This window comes from Cyanistes caeruleus, chromosome 11, assembly GCF_971803275.1.
Source record: "Cyanistes caeruleus chromosome 11, bCyaCae1.hap1.1, whole genome shotgun sequence".
Lineage (NCBI taxonomy): Eukaryota > Metazoa > Chordata > Aves > Passeriformes > Paridae > Cyanistes > Cyanistes caeruleus.
The window spans coordinates 4,539,836-4,557,445 of NC_141711.1; the positions used below are offsets into that span (position 1 = coordinate 4,539,836).

Sequence of the window (17,610 nt, forward strand, 5' to 3'; positions counted from 1 at the left end):
ACAGGTTTCAGGGATTACCTTGCCTGTTGACCAGCTGATGTTGCATTTCTGCTGCAGTTAACACTTGATACCAAAGCTGTGAGGTTCCTGTGAAAATTCAGTGATTTGTCCTGGTGCTTATCAGCCAAGGGCTCCTGAGGACCTCCCAGACAGGGAGCAATGGACAAGAAGGGCTCTGGGCAGGCCCTGTAAACCAGCCAGTGAACACACACTGAATTTTTCTATTGTGGTCATTTAGGGCATGAATTATGCCCAGCCTTTAACACAGATGATGATGTCTGATGCAACAGGGACTGTGGACATAAAAACCTTTCCATAAATTGCTCAGTCCCCCTTCTTGTAAAGTTGTTACAACTCCAAGGTGTAAGAGAACAGCATAAAATTCACACTGATCCCTTCAATTCTTTTTTAAGCATCCTTAAATCCAGCTCTTTTTTTCCTGCTATACATCTTACTTTTTATAGTTAAAAGTAATTTTAAAGCAAAAAAGAACATAAACAATATACACTGACTCTTGACACTCCATTGCTTTTTTAAACTAGAATAATAAAAATTTGCAAATGAACAAAAGAGTGGGAGGAAGATATCTGATTTACAATGTTTTTGAGATAAAGAACACTATAAAAAAAGATCAATGTGAATAATAAAGCATTGTTAACTGAGTCATGACATTTCTATTCTCAGTGAAGATTTGAACAGTAGAGCTCTGCAAATGAGCACCTTGTGCCATTTTCAAAGTGGGAGGAAGACATATAATTATAATTTTTAAAGTGAAGAGAATTTAAAAAAAAAAATCTCTGTGAAAAAGTTTATTGAAAAACATATCGACATATCAATATGACATAAATTACTTTAATTTTATTAAACTGGGAGGGGGGAAAACCTCTTTTTGAAGAATGGCTGCAGAAAGCATTCCTTGAAAAGAATTTTCTTTATTAAAAACTCTTTGCTAAGATGAAACAGCACTGAATGTCAGCACTACCGTATATTTATTCTGTAACTCTTCCAACAGCCGAGATCTATAAAAGAAACATATTTTCAAAACAGTTTTAACCTCCATTGTCTTGATCATTCATATTAACATTTTTCATGTCACCTATTGAAATCCCTTAAAGGAACCTTTTATTCAGTCAAAATTAATGAAGCCGTTTTCTTAAACAGTCTCCAAAAAGTAAAAAGGACGTAATGTTGTGCATTTTATTTGACATACGTTTTCTGCCATTTCACTTATTTGTGTGATGAGAGCAATACTTCATATTTATGCTATCAAATCTGCAGAGAAAAGTGATTTTGAGAGAGAAGAAAAACCAACTCTGCTCTTGCTGTGTGTGCAATTTAAATCCACAGCGAAAATACAGCATTGATCAGATTACTCCAATTGAGTCATTTAGTGCTTTGGCATTCCTGAAGTTAGGGCCCAGCTGTGAAATCATAGTTGGGGCCAAACATTGCTGTTAGGTGAGTGCACATGGCTCCCATTTTCTTCAAAGGGAATGACACACATGGCCAATATTTAGCTTTCACCTCTTCCATTCTTTAGCTAGCAAAGCCAGAACCAGTGGAGTATATGCAGGCAATTTAACAGAATTAAGAAAACAATCAAGATTTTCCAGGACTTAGTAGTGATTTGGGATATATTATTCAATACACATCAAAATACAGATGCTCAGCATATTCTGAAAATCAGGCCATCTCAAATGTCTTGCTTTAAGCAGGTAAAATCATAAATTACTCTGGGTATTTTGGCCATTAGATCCTAACAAACTAGGTGTAATACATATCTTCAAAATGATAAAACTCCTATTTCTGGCTTGGGAGAATTACAACATCCCAACCAAATTTTGTTCCTGTGGTGGCACACAGTTCTCCCCTGCTGTTACCATTATTTGAACACAGTGCAGGTGCCCTTCTGCAGCAGGTGACCCCTGGGGAATATCCAGGGCCAGGCTCTGCAGGTCCCCTGGGATGCACTGAGCTGCTGGGATGGCCTACAAGACCTTACAGTGTGCCACAGAGAGAAAAAAGGATGAATCCCCAAAATCTAGCTGTCCCATGCTGCATGCAGATCTCCATTTCAACTCAAGGTCAAGTGGAAAACTTTTCTACCATCCTTGCTGACTCTCCTCTTCACTTTCTCCTGACTCCATCTGTTCCTCACCCTTCTCCTTCGTTCCGCACTCGCCTCCCTCTTCTTCCTGTGTCCATCTGTTCCCTCCTTCCTCAACACAAGTTGGGGAAGGGAAGTAAATTCAGTCATTCACTGAACAGATTTCAAGATGAACCCCCTCCCTCTCCAGTTCTAACTTCATTCATCATGGTAAAAATTATAATGAATAGAAATGTTGAAGGTGAAAATTTATTAGGGATTGTGTTGCTTTCTTATATGAAAAGCAGTTAAAGCGGCATATAAACATTGGCTTCATTCATTTTTTCTTAATATATGGTATAATTAGTGAGAAATATTAGTGGAAGTGCTTGCTATGCAGTCCATCAACACACGGCTGTCAGAGCTTAGGATCTGGGCCAAAAGTTTTTGCCAGTCCTGTGATAGATTTACAATAAGCCTATAGAAGGCTTTACAGTTAGCTGGGTCACTAATTCATGAAGTTAAAACGTATGCAATGAGGTCAAAAATTCACTATTGATAAAATACCCCCTCCCGGGATTGCACCATTAGCTTTGTTACTGCAACAGCAAAATAAAGCAAACCCAAAGCTCCTGTGAATTCCCAGTCCATCATCGTAAATCAGCAGTGAAGCACTTGCACGAGTTCATGATGTCATCTGAAGCCTGGGATATATTTATAGCCTTGTGTACTATTTCCTGTTTCCTTACGACAAAAATAAACAGTCTCCAAATCCCCTGCATCCTTCTGCCTGAGCTCAGCAGAATGTAATGGGCACGAATCTCTGAAAGCCCCCGTGATATATTGGTCTAGAGCAGCTCCCTTCTGATGGGCCACGGCGCCCGCGCTCCCTCCGGCCTCTCCCATGTGGGCGGCAGCAGCTCCCATGGGGTTTTTCTCCATCTGCTGCACTCACTGCTGGGATAGTCCCACACCCCCTCCTGCTTTGCCTCCCTGACACTTGGAGAGAGCAGGAAAGAAGATTTAAGCCTCCAAGCCTTAGGCATGGAGTGAACAGCCTGGCAGGCGCATCCAAGGTGGAGGAGCTCAGCCTTGCTCCGTGTGGGGACCTGGGCTTGCCACCACCTGTGGGGACCTTGGGCATCTTGTCCACCAAGACTGCCAAGCCATGAAGGTTGGAGTTTGGGCTTAAATTTCCTCTCTCCTCTTTTGCTGATGATTTGGGATCCTCATCTAAGGTTTCTGGGGTGTTTGGGCATGGATGATGCCCCACATTTCATCTCAGACCTTCCAGCTCCCAAATTTTCTGTACCTACCTGAATTGCTGTGTTTGCTGGTGATCCTCTTCACCTCTTCTTGGGTGGAACTTTCTCTCCTGGCAGTTGTTTTATTTTTTGCTTCCTTTCTTGAAACAAGACAGAGGGTAACACAAACAGCACACCATGCCAGGTAACCTCCCTCTGCAAGGAAGCGTACTTGCTTCTGTTTGACCTCAGAGCAACAATGCCTGAGGTCAATGACTGTCACTAAGCGGCTGAGGGTGATAGCTGTGCCAGACCACATTTATTTGACATTTATCCCTCTTCAATTTTGTCTTCTTCTCTCCACCAAGACCGTCGCACCAGCTCCCTGCCTCTACTGGCCCTCCCTGGGGTGACGCCGAGCAGCGAGGACCATCCAGGTAAGCTGCTGGCACATGCATGCAGAGATACTCCCTCCTTGGCAGGCTATTAAATCCCTTAAACAATCAAGAAAAAGTGTTTTGTTTTCCTTTGGCTTTTGCTTTTTTGAAGCACTGCTGTCAAACCCTGAGGTTTGGGTTTCATCGTTCTGTGAGTCCTTTCAGACCAAGTGAGTTCAGATCAAGCCTTCATAGGTGCAAGTTTTCATCCATCAGGTCTGGTGTAGCTCTGCCTGTGTCATCTCAGGACTGAACGGACATGGCACACGGCTTGTTCAGTGATGAGCATGTGATACATTAAACAGACAGGTAGCACAGCAGGGCACGGGATAAAAAGCAGCGTTCCCTTGGTGGTTTTGCTGCGCTGATACACCAACATGCCTCAGGGGAAAATTAAAAAGTTACAGGTCCTAAACTGCTGCAGTTTTCCACACAGTTTAGCATTAACCTTTGGGACTCCTTGCAGCAGGGGCGTGAGACAAAGGGCCACTGCCAGGATGGACTTGGAACAAATGCCAGCATTGAGTAGAGCCACAGGCTCCCTTGTCCTTTGCTTGTAAGATGTGGATGAGCCCTAGGAAGGTCAGAGATCAATTCTCCTTCTCCTTCAGTGGAGTCTCCTCCTAAACAGTTGCTCCAAGAGCTGCTTTGGATCACCTGCATTGCTGCAGTCGCTGTTCAGCAGAACAGACCACCTCTTAAATCCTCTGTCCCTTATCACAAATAGACTTGGAGCCCTCCTATGCCTCTGTACTAAATCTAATTTCAGAAGGACGCAGGGAATCTGCAGACTCCTCTTCTCCAGGACTGCAAGATGCTGGTTTGTGCCTAAAGCCAGTGAAGAGAAATAGAGGTCAGGGGACATACTGCAAATGCCAGTCTTGGTATCACTGCTCCTCCCTATTAACCAGTGGGATCTGAGGCTGGCATCAGTGGAAAGTAAGTGATTTACTTTGTGCTTTCATGAATTTAGACTCCATAGTCAGCCATCTGAATCGCCCAACTCCAAAAAGAAAAAGAAAAAAGAAATTCCATGTGAGTATTGAGACCGTCTTTAATACAAACATGGGTGAACGATCCCAGGCTTCTACTGCAACAGCCAAGGCGAGTCCCAGCTTCCCCATGTGAGGAAGAAAGTTGCTACTTCATACTATTTAAAAATGGCACATTGTGGGGGTGTACCTTTAGCAGCCTCTGCCTAACAGTCTAACACTGAATAATCTGAGATTTCTTCATCATGATACACTTATTTTTCTCTTTAAGTTCACTTCAGTCATTGATTTCTATATGTTAAAAACACAGACATATGTGGACATTTGAAGCTGAACACAGGCTCTTAAAAGAGAGTCGCAAAATTTGACCCTCTTCCCATCTCTAATTGTAATTTAGGGGCTTTTTATATTCTCATTTAACTATAATCATAAATAGTATCAGTGCTATGTAATATATTTTTAAAGCCTATTTGGCTATATCTATTTGTTTCAAACTCTCAACCTACTACTGTTCCATCCAGCAACAAACTATAATAGGAAAAAAAAAAAAAAAAAGTGCTAACCACCTTTTTTTTTTCCTGCTGGTCTAGCACAATCTTTATTTCTTCAGACACTTTGTGCAAACATTAAATTGATAAAAGACGTAATGTAGATGGACCCACAGCTGAACTGAAGGTAATTGCATAAAAATGAAATGGAGACCTATAATTGTACACTGCTTTAGCCTCTCCCGCAGTGTTTTCTGGAAGCAAGGATCTCACTTGTCATAGCAAGTTGCTTGTTACAGTGATTGCATGAAGACTTGATCTAGCTGTACAAGACAAGTATAACATTACTGAAAGGGAGCTTTTCAAACTAAGAGTCTGACACTAAAATGTACTGTATTTTCCAAGATGTAGTATGCTTTAACAAACAGAAGAGTCCCTGAGTGACAGCTTTTGTTACCCTTTTGTTTGATGGTGCTGTATTGAAAAATTCAGGTTATGTCTATGCCTTTCTATTTCTGGTTTTGATTTCTCTTCAACAGCACTTCAAGAATAAAAATTGACTCAAAGTATGAATAGTAGAAGTCGGTGGATACAGTAAATGTTAGTCTGGCATTTACTGATTACTTCTGTCAGACTTTTTTTCAGTCTCGCTACTTGAATGCTTAAATGCATTCCGTGGGCCATTGTATTGTTGCAGAATTGGGGAACTCAACAGATATATCATGAATTGAAACATATCTAGTTTAGATTTTTGGTCAGATTTTGAAAGTGGAAAATAATAGTTATTCTTGCCTAAGCCTTTTGATCTGATCCGTGTGTATCCAAAGGCTGAGCCTGGGTGCAGCTCTCAGTGTGAACAAACAGGACCCATTTGTAATATTGGCACCTGAATAACAGGTAGGGCTTGTGTCCTCTGGACTCACAAAACAATTGTTATCCAATAAATCCAATGCATAAGCAGGACATTGCTTCCTCCTGAGCTCAGCTGCTTTAATCAGCACAATCTTTCCTGGAGATGGCTTGTTATTGAATGAAAGTGCAGGAAACTTGTGGAATGTGATTGATTTAGGAACACTGGAAAACAGTCATGACTGTACATGTAAGGACATCCAAAACACATGAGTTTTCACATTCTGGACTGAAGAGGCTGGCCAAGAAGTGAGAGAGGGGGTAAAAAAGAAGCTGTATTTGCTTCCTCTGAGGGCAAAACCATCAACAAATCATCACAGATGGGCAAACCTTGACATGCATAGCCCTGGATACTGCTCACACAGAAGGTCTTCCAGACCCCACATCACTTCAGGGCCTTCACTGGACTTAAACTAGATACCACTCATCTCTCAAATCCTTGCTTCTCCCTTCTTCAAGCCTCATGGTTCCACTGGTTTTTCACTTATCCTGCAATCCATCCATCCCATCCACTTTTCTTCCTCTCAGCTGCAAGGATACTGGGGGAACAGCTGCAGTCTCATCAAGGTTTCACTCTCTGTCAGCCTTTCCTTGGCTTTCCTTTAACATGTGTCAGAAGTCAAAGGTACCTAAAACCCAAGAGACACTCAGGGCCTCTCCTCAGCCTCCTTGCAGCCAAGTGCAGATGAACCACTCTAGAGCACTTACAGTTCCTCTCAGAAAGTAGCATTTGCAAAACTGAGGTGTTTGTAAAGATTGATTTTCTGTATATAGCTCAAGAGCAAGCATATCACAAGATTTAAGTGAGATAAAAAGTGAGGCTGTGCTTGATGCGAGGTGCAGGAGTTAATCAGCTGTAGATAAGAACTGATGAGATTTTATCATCCCCGCCATGGAGAGAATGACTGAGTTTCTTGGCCACTTGATCACTTCAGAGAGTGAGTGAAACTGTATATCAACCCGTGTTTATCTGTGCCTGAGAAGTTCTTCAAGAATAAATTGAACTCAGAACTCTTCTTAACCTTTCCCCTAGTTGGGGCTTAAAATTAAGCTCTCCCTCTGGTTTTTGAGCTGCCTGTCTGGCACGCTGACAGCATGTGAAGTATCCCATCTCCTAGCTGACTTCCAGGCCAACAACTCAAGTGGGGATGAAGTTATGAAATAAGGAATCTGGATGCTAAACAGAGACCATCTGGCTGTCTTTGCTACAAGATTATGAGCCACGGTGAGCTGGCACATCTGCATCCAGGTACCGCCTACATGCACATTGTTGGCTGTTAATTTAGGGATGCAAAGTTGCAGCTGAAAAATAACAAGATATTTGTTTTGCCTTATTTTATGTCACAAATTGAAGTTAGGGTATCAAACTCGAAATAGATGTCAACTGAGGCAATAGTTCTGTTTTCTTTCCAAACCTGATCCCACCCACTGGAAGTTAATTATTACTTAGCCTCTAAATCCTCTGGGTTTAAGAGAAAACCTTAGAAAGCAAGTTCACAAATAATTTTACTGTGAATAAACCTCTGTAAAGAGACCGAAATCATTAGGTAAGAAGGGTTAGGCCTTGGAAGTAAACAACTGTAGGTTTGAAAATTCTGCATATGCTATTCTTTCATATCTCTGCCTTAGTATCACAGTCTTTTTTTTCCTAATCCCACCAGATAACCAGCTTACAAATGAAAAACACACAGATGAAAAGCCTATGAAAGGTATTGTTATGAGTTCTGTCGCAGAATTCAGCATCACAGACGCTTCATCAAAGGGTACCAAAAATGAGAAGAAATTGTCAGATGCAAGCAGATCATCCATTGCTTCCCTGGAGAAATGCAGAGAATTCACTTACATTGAAGATGATGCATCAGTACATCAGAGAGACAGTGACGGTATGTTTTATAAAGCAGATCACATTTGAGCTGATTTCTAAATAATGCCCACTGCAAAAGAACTATGTATAACCAACTCAAAATTAAATGTAGAACAGGAGGTTCAAGAACATCGCCAAAAGCAATGTTAAGTTGCCCTGCAGACATTTGTGTGATAGATGAGAATTTCTAGAAGATGATCTTAAATTGTCAGTGATACTAAAGTCGTAGAAGAGGAGCTTAGAGCCTATTGTGCCACAGAGCATTTGTACTTTAGTAATGAGTGTTTGCACAGAAGCACCAGTGTCAGTATCAGATAAATCTATTCCTGGTTATTCCAGTGGATGTTAAAAAAAGGCTCTGTGAAGTATTTTAGAAGTTTCTTTTGAGTGCCTTTTGCAATAATGGATTAGTGTGTTATATCCAGTGGAGCTGGGACCTGTCATGAATATCATTTAGCAATTCCTAAATTAAGCATTTCTAAGTACAGACCAACACAATAAAGTGCCCTGTTCTCCAGGAATCATTAACATCTCTATTGTGTCACAGATCCTTACAAAAGGGACGTCTCTGATACATCTGTTAAAATACCCTTAATTTCAAGGAAGGATCTGAAGTATTTATTTTATTTAGGGGACTTTTCCTCTTGTCCAGACACTCCCTATTTTTGACTTTGAGAACTATCTCAACCATTACTGGCACACAGGTGTGTCCCATGTGATGAAAATAACAGATTTCATTCTCCTTAAAAAAGCTAAATGTGAAGGAAATTAACAACAAAAAAAACCCCAATCTGTGCTTAATTAATAATGTTAAGGGCTGGATTGAAGCCAAGAAAACCAAAGGAAGACAGATTTGTGGTTGTCACTGCATACTCAGCTCCCTCCACTCTGACAACTTACTGCTTATTCCACATACACAAGGCCAAATCCTGTTTGCTGGTGCTTGGAGAACCTCTGAAGGCAGAGCAATATATGAGGAAATTGGTGATTATTTTGTTCCCTGTGCTCAGACAAGAGCAAACACAACACTCACAGGTCTCACCAAGGATGACCAGAAAGGCTCCAGCAAGCTCTGGACCAGAGTTGTTCAGAGCATCATCTGTGTGAGCAGATGCCACCAAACAAGAGCAGGAAAACTTAGAGATGAGGCATGCTAGAAAAATTATTATAAATTCTTCTTTTGTGCTAATTAATCTACTAATGTAGGGAATGAGAGCTGAGGTCATTGTTCTCACTGAGATAAACGCAGTAATGCTGTTTGGCAAACAGCAGGGAAAGCAGAGGGGAAAACAAGAGATTGCATCTTCTTTTATGCAGTTTGTGGCTAATTTATTTTCAAATATATAAATGAATGCATAGGAATGGATGTCTAATTGCTAATATCTATTATTTATATACATTACCCCACTTAAAACAGGACCAAAAAGCCTCACACATGCAGATTTTTTGAAATGTGTTACATCCATTATCACAGTTCATGGTGTGTGCTCTGATGGGAATTTAAAAGCATCTTTACTGCACATCACAGAGTCTGTGCTGAAACATTACTTTATTATTAAAATCTTGTGCTTTTTGTGTGCTCTCTTTCCTGGATGAAGCCCTAAGAATCATATCTATTCTCTCCAGATTACATAAGCACCATTATGGTTAACACATTCGTGGAAAAAAACCTGTTATTAAAGAAATGAATCTTTGGAGAGGGAGAAAAAAAAATTGCCAAAATCCTTAATTAAGACATAATTTTGAATTCTGTCTCTCATATCAATGTATAGGAAAAAAATTTCATAAACATAAGAGGTCTAAAAAGAATAGTCTTAATTACACCAAGGACTACTGCATAAAATGATTACATTTTCTACAGTGTAAATCTCATACAATTAAATGCAGTGGTGTCACCTTATTAAATGTTTCAATTTTATAATTATTTCAGTTCATTTAGCTAGAAAAAAATATAAGCATGAATTTACCAAGTATCACCAAAATCTAGTCATTCTTATTTGACAGAACTGACTTGGAAGTTAGTTGTGCTTGTCTGAACCTAAAGAGATCTTGACATATTTAAATAAGTATTAAAATTGATAAAATTGGTGCTAAGATGCCACTTAGAAGTTCAGAAGTATGCTATTTGTTCTTGCTACCTGCTTGAACTGCTTTTTTAATAAAGAAGCTGGAATGATTTTTTTTTCAATTTTGTTTTTCATCAAGAAGAGCATTCTAAAAAAAAAAAAAAGGCATAATTCTGGAAACTTCCTGGCAGTGAATTTAATGTTACGTGAGCTAGAAAATGCCACAACAGAACCAATGCAGTTGAATGAGTTCACAGTTAGTCATCCTAGGGCAAGAAATGTGGTTATAACCATATGCTTTCCTGAAAGAACCAATGAAAAGACATTCATATTGTTGAAGGCATTTTTCCATTCCAAAAACAAGAAGGGGAAAAAAAAAAAAAAAGAAAGAAAAAGGAAAGGTCTGGGTCTGTTCTCCAACTGGATTCACACCGTTGGAATCTCACACCTGCTGCACCCAAGCAGCCTCCCCAGATGCTGGAGGCTGAGGGGTGGGAGTTACTTAGTTGATTTTGGGAGGGCACAAACATAGCACAGAGTTTTTAGTCATGGTGACCAAGTTTTCAGGAATATTCACTGGCTCCAGACTCACATCCTACACAATCTATTTTCCAAACTTTCGTTTCCTTTGAAAAACTGACATTTGTGAAGGAAAAGGTGAGAACTCTGTTTGGTGGGGAGTTGGCAGGACCCTGAGCTGAGATTCAGCCAGCACACTGCCCTCTCTGAATGCTCTTCTCCAGACCTCCTCTCCCTCCCTGTTCTTGGTAGTCCTTAAAAATTTTTAGTGCAAACTCTTGTGAAAATGAAAATAAACTCCAGTGTCACCTGTGCTGGTGTTGTGGTTTAATCCAAGGGAGCAACTCCACCCCACACAACCCCTCACTCACCGCCCCACTGCAGAATGGGGGTACCAGAGGGATAGAAGGAAGAAAACTCATGGGATGAGATAAATACATTTTAATAGGACAGAAAAGGAACAATAATAGTAATAATAATAATAATAATAATAATAATAATAATAATAATAATAAATAATTAGAATATACAAAACAAGGGATACACATTGCAATTACTCACCACTCACCAACTGATGCCCAGTCAGTTATCTGAGCAGAAAACCCTGCTCTTTTTCTTCCTAATTTATATTGATGCCATATGGTCTGGAATATCCTTCTAGCCAGTTGGGGTCAGCTGTTCTGGTTGTGTCCCCTCCCATCTTCTTGCGCCTCTCCAGCCTCCTTGCTGTCTGGGCATGAGAAGATAAAATCTGGTTTAAAGGGCTTGTTCTTCTGAATTTCACTGCCACAGAATATTTCCATTCAAATTCATTTCATACAGCTGTTTGTTTTTTTTCCAGAGCAAATAAAACAGAAAATAAACTTTTCACTTGTCTCTATGGAAGCAGTTCTCATCAATGTGTTTTTAGCTCACCCCTCTCACTTCTGTGTAGCCACACTGGCCTAAACCTGGGTTATCCCAGCTCACGCTTGTTCTTACATCTCCCTGCTTTTCCTTTCTCTTAGATGAATGCGCAACACTTATCCTGGCCTGCTTGTTCTGCCAGTTTTGGGACTTTCTTATAATGCTGCCTGATACCTGTGAACATTGGCTGACAGATACCTGTTGTCCATCCAATAGATATTACCAGACCTCCGACGAAGACCACGGCAACAACGACTGCAACTGTGACTGTGACATTGATTGCAGCCTCTTTGAGTCCTGCCACGAGACTGGGGAGTGCCTGGAACTCGCCATGGAGATTTCAGAAGTCTGCTATCGCTAATAATTCCTCAAAACTACCTGACAGATTGCAAAGGAGATTTTTTTTTTTTTTTTTTTAAATATTAATCGTAACCAGAGGTTTTGGCAATGAGGACTATGTGCATCTTGTTGCTGCCTCCCTGGAGGTCTCTATATCTGTACCATTCTGGTGGCATGATATCACAAGCTGCTGAAACCAATAAAGGACAAAAAAGGGTCTTCTCTGCCATAGATGACAACAGAATTCCTAAGTGCCAAGTGTGCTCACTGCTTTACCCACTGTCAATCCAAGCTTTTATAAACCTCTAATTGCTTTAAACACAGATTTCCCCATTCATAAACACAGAACAAATTAGGACATTATTTTAGGACTGATATATATACTAGTTCATCTTCCTAATGGATTCATACCTAAACATGTATTACACATTGTTGGTTATTATAAATAATTTATGATAGAGCATTATTTTATAATTAAAAATTTATTTATTCAATCTCTTAAAACACTCCTATATGCCCAGTATAGGTAGGAGAAAAAAATTAAATGAATAAGAAACCATGCTACTGGTAATTACAGCAAATGTCACAAAAAAATCTCCAGTGAATTTTGTGGAGGAAGAATTTTCACAGGGTAGTGCAATTCGACAGCAAATTAATGTGCTGGCCCATGGTTATGCAATAACAGGTTCTGCCTATTGTTCACTAGTTATAGGAAAGGGCTCCTTAAGTGTAATTAACGTAAATGGGAACTGACTTCACACTTTTAGAGGAGAATTACCCAGTGGATACTAGTAACTCCTTTGTTTGATTTTCATTTGTAGGACTTCTGCAAGAAACAGAATATTGCCACCTATTCCAGTGCAAACAGGCATCTCCACCTGTGCACAAAAGATTACAAAATGACAGTATCTATCCTGGTTGTGCTTTCAAACTCCCTCTATCTCTTTTTTGATGGGAGGTCTGATTAATAAAAAGGAAATACGTGTTGTACATTACAACAAAAGCATGTAAACTCAGCTGCCTGAGGATGCAGAACACAGGTATTAAGCACAGAGGAAAATACAGAGTTGTTTGCTCAAATTAGGTATTTATAGACTAAAACAAAAGTCAGTGTTTGATTTGTATAAGAACTAAAATTTCTCCCAAAAACCCCACTAAACTCAGTGTAGAAGTGTTTGTGGAATCCCTAAAAAGGATCCTGGGAAAGATACTGGGACATTAAACATTTCTAAAATCATTGAAGCCACTTGTTTATTAACCAGAGTAGTCCAGGTACAAAAATATTTAATGGGGGGGGAAAAAATTAGGTGTATATCCTTTCCTTACTCCTCTTCTGGAGTAAAGAAGTAGAACCACTAACAACCATTGTCCAGGTGTCTAACAAAGCCTAGGGACCAGAAGACAGCAAACCTCAGCAATGCAGAGAGCAGCCCAGAACACCTCATTTCTCTGCTCCTTCCAGGACATGGTGGGGAATAGGAGAGATTTGTTTTTCTTGCATTGTCCCATTGTGGGCTGTAGTCACCCACAGGAACTAAATCATTAGTCCTTCCTCACCACTCCAGTCCCAGCCTGCTGGGACCCAAGCCCCAGAGCACAACCCACTGCCATCCAGGAGCCACTGGTTTGGGTCACCCACCCCAGGATGGGCAATGCTGAGTTTTAATGCTTCAATTTGCATTCTCACACAGAATTTTGATCTTAAGTCTTCCAAAGCTAAGCTGAACTCTCACTGCTACATACCAGGCCACAGAGGCTTGGATCATTCTATCCTTTCTGCCACAGGTTGTCCTTGACAAAGTGGCATATGGGTATTTATGAATAAAAACTCTGAGCTGAGGCATTTAGGAGTCAGAAAATGGGGAAAACTTGTTCCACTTACCATTTCCTAGGGAAGCACTGATCAAGATGTATATTGGCAGTTCTTGCTCTTGATGCCAATCTCCAAAAGGGAGATTTCATGTGCAATGGCTGGATGGAGCCCAGGAGGGGAAACCAGAGGGTGGCATACCCCAAAATGTTGTCAGTGAGGGAATCAGAGAGGGGGAACTTGCCTTTCAAGCCAGGATGTCTTGTTCCAGTTCTGAGTCTGCAAGAAAAAACCCATTGACCACATCAGTATAACTCATGGCAAGTGAAGTCTCATTCAGCTGTGGAACTGGACTGGGGGCTTTTTGGCACAAATGTAGGAATTTTTTCCAACCCTTTTTATTTTCTTTTGATAGAAATCAATATTCAAAAAGATTATTTTTTTATTATTATTTTTTTTGTGTGTTGTAATTGATAGGTTGGCATACTGAGGTCATGTCTACTACAGGGCACAGGCAAGGTCAAAACCAGAATTACTTTAGCCATGCTTAGCCAGGATGTCCCAGCAACATGAATGGAATCACACTGGGATATATTGAGAGCTGCTGCTGTACTGCATGGTGGTGTTTTAAATAATGCAGCAATATCTCCTTGCCTAAACTGTACAAGAGCACATTGCTCAGTTTCTTGCTTTAGGAAGTAGATTTTTTGAGACCTTTTAGAGCAATGAAACCTTGAAAAACATGTTATTTCATACAACACAGGAGAATCAGCAGCCTATGACAATTTTGTTTTCTGCTATAAAGTTGTTAATTGCAACACTGTATTTTCATGACACATAGGAGCACTTAAACATATTAACACCAGAGAAAGTCAGTCAGACTTTTCCATTAACTATTCCAGAAACTCTTTGAAAAGTCATCCTATTCCCACACTAAACTGACTTCCTGGTGCAGAAAAACACCCATTTATCAGATCTGAACATGGGTAGACATTCCAGTGAAACCGAAGCGTTTGGAACAATTTGAGGCAGTCTCTGTATTTTTTATTTACTGGGAAGGAAGGTCTGGGTGCTCGAGTAGGAGGCGTTTGGGTGGATGGCTGTTGGGAACATGTTGGACTCAGCTGTGCTCCCGGGGAGATGTCAGCGCGTGAAACCAGCTCCTGAGAACAACAAATAGAAGTTCCCGTTTTGCAAACGGGAACAGCGCTCCGACACGACGCCTCTCCCCGGCACCAGAAATGCACTGACAGATTGCTTGGGGGAAGAGAGAGACAGAGAGAATAACGGAGAGCTGCATTGCTACCTTCCACAGGAAAGGACCATGGGATGCTCTCTAAGGATCTCCTCTTGGAAATGACCCAGCAGTCTCATCCTTGAGACAAAAATGTCTTTTTGCCTCCTTCACTCTGTTCTCAGAACACAATACGGATTAGGATGTAAACTTTAGGGGAATTGATGTTTGCTAAATATTGGAAAAGCCTCTGGGGGTTTCCAAAAGTTCAAAGGTCAGTTATCTCAAAGGATATTAAGTTCTCTGACTGACCATGGGCCTTTCCACAATATCGCTCTGGTGCCTTACTCTCCATGTACAAGAAGTCCCTGAGATGTGGGACTGGCAAAAATTATCCCATGTACATCCCCAAATACAGGGATGGAATAGATTATATTACCTCATTCGACTTTCCTCTGCTTCCTAAAGCACTTTGATCATTCATATTCTCTTGAGAAATCATCAACTAGAACAACCAACATCTTCCAAAAGTCCAGACAACGCACAAGTCTGCCTTAACTTGCAGTGCTGCTTAGGGATTCAGGCTGAGTGTTACAGCTGAGCTCTAGAAGGCTTTGGTTCTCATGAACAAAGCAAAATACGGGAACAATTAAGATGCTTGTAATTGTATTTCTCCTATTATGCTTGTACAGTATCAAAAAAAGTTCAATAGTGTCAGACTAAGAATGTATATATCTATTAAATTTTTCTTTTAATTATATTAAATGGGTGGTTCCATTGCTTTCATCTTCATCTGTTTGGGTTCTCTTAAATGCAAGGTAAGTTTTCTATTATGCAAGAAAATGAGTTTACCAAGCAGACTGGGATTTCCAGGCACTGCTCTACTATAATTCACTGTAACTGAGCATTAATCATGATTAATAATCTATCATTCCTGTGGTTTAGGAAAATAAAAAGGAGGACTTTATTGAGAAACTGCCCTTTCTCTTAGCATACTTCATATAATTGCACAATGGAACAATTCTAGGGAATTCATTATTCTGCTGGTAATGATCTAGATTTCCTTAACATTGCACACGAATGGGAATCGTTGCCATCTGATGGATGTTCCATGGCCTGTACAAAATGAGTTGGTGGGTGCAAGCCAATTCATAATGGATGTGTGCCCATATCACAAAAAACACCATTATAATTGGTACCCTTAGGAAGAATGCCAAAGTCTGAGTGTAAACAGAGCACTTTCTGTCCCAAGAGCTCGCGCTTCCGTGGTCAGAGTTGAAGCACGAGAGAATGAGCAATGCTGAGCTGCATCTGCTGCCTCTGTACAGGGCTGTGCTCCCCTGAGGTAGCACTTGGCATCTTGGACCCTCTGTAAAATATGAAGAAAACTCACACTGAAGGGCCACAGTTGTGCCTCTGCCCCCACCATCACTAAACTCATTGTGGAGGTTGTGCAAGTATAAAATGGAGTGGAGGCAGTCATTGCTACAGTCCATAATTTGTTCTCTTTCTAAGTGTTTCCAGAAAAAAAAATATTGTCGCTAAATGAGAAGAGTCTGTTCACCTTGTTTGAAACCTTCCTATCAGAAAATGCTGAAAGTCATTGACTCACCACCTCCTAGTGCTTTCCAGTGGGAGACACCATTTCTCTTGTATTGAAGAGGGACCAGGAAAGACATTCACAGCTCATTGGAGTACACTGCTTTTAAAAAATAGAGAGAAGAATGAAGACATCTCAGGGACAGTCTATTGATGGCCTGCATGAACAGAGCAGTTTAAGCAGCAAAATAATATTGGAAAAGTCTTTTTCCTTATTAGAGAAACCTGTAAATCAATCATTTATTGACACATTCACACCACAGTATATTGGAATGACCATGGTGAAAGGAGAGGAAAAAACCCTGCCTTATCCAAAGGCATGGAAAAATCACCATCAGTGTCATTAAGATGCAGACTCAATTTACATTGCCAGCTTTGCCATGCTTCCTACAAAGTAAAAAATAATGCCAGAGAGCAGTGAGGAAAATATTATTAGATCAACTGTATAAAAAGCATGAATGATTCCATTAGCAAGCACAGCTGAGAAAAGACAGGATTTAAATCAAATCTAAATATGATAAGATTATACAGTCAAAGTGACATGTCCATTATAGAAAACATACAGAAGAAGCAAAACAAAAGCAGAACTTTGGTTTTATGCTGTAAAACATTCTCCATCTTACAAAGCATTTAAAAACCTGATGGAAGCATTCTGTCAGCTCCTCAACTTTATATGGTGCTTGTTCTAGGTGAGTCACAAACGTGCAGATAATTTAGAAAAACACCCTTTGCTCATCTCTCTTGCAGTATATTTGCATCATTCTTCCCTTCAGAGAGTCACTGTGTTGTATCACTTGATACAGTCATCACACAAACCCTTCTAATGGAACAGCAAAGCTGCCCACCCAGACACAATCCCACTTCCTAAAAACTTTTGGGGTATTGTAACCTGGTGCTGCTCCACATGGAGGGAGAAAAATGTACCAAATTTTGGTGTTAAATGGGACAACCAGTAGTTTAAAATTAAAGGATCAGGTCTTCTAATGCTTTCTCTTTTGGAACAGGAGAGCTCAGCCTCCACTTCATGAGGCTTTTCATCAAAAATACAGATGGAAAAAAATTTTTCTCCAACAAGCATTTTTTGGATACTACTGTCAAATAAATTCTCCTGTATATG

General features: G+C 40.3%; 1 protein-coding gene and 1 long non-coding RNA gene across 2 annotated transcripts in view; one reads left to right on the plus strand and one right to left on the minus strand.

The window, feature by feature from the left end:
* MDFIC2 (MyoD family inhibitor domain containing 2) overlaps positions 1 to 12,094 on the plus strand; it is a 43,059-nt gene extending 30,965 nt beyond the window's left edge. Inside the window, exons 3-5 of the mRNA XM_023935131.2 lie at positions 3,699 to 3,767; positions 7,818 to 8,039; positions 11,613 to 12,094. Coding sequence (XP_023790899.2) covers positions 3,699 to 3,767; positions 7,818 to 8,039; positions 11,613 to 11,872 — 551 coding nt within the window. The 3' untranslated portion in view covers positions 11,873 to 12,094. The remainder of the gene's footprint in view (positions 1 to 3,698; positions 3,768 to 7,817; positions 8,040 to 11,612) is intronic.
* On the minus strand, positions 913 to 15,612 carry LOC111934969 (uncharacterized). The gene is made up of 4 exons (XR_002867537.2): positions 13,733 to 15,612; positions 11,167 to 11,335; positions 3,403 to 4,595; positions 913 to 1,019 (listed from the first exon to the last, which is right to left on the minus strand). It is a non-coding gene; the product is annotated as an uncharacterized LOC111934969 (long non-coding RNA).
* Between the last annotated feature and the right edge of the window lie 1,998 nt (positions 15,613 to 17,610).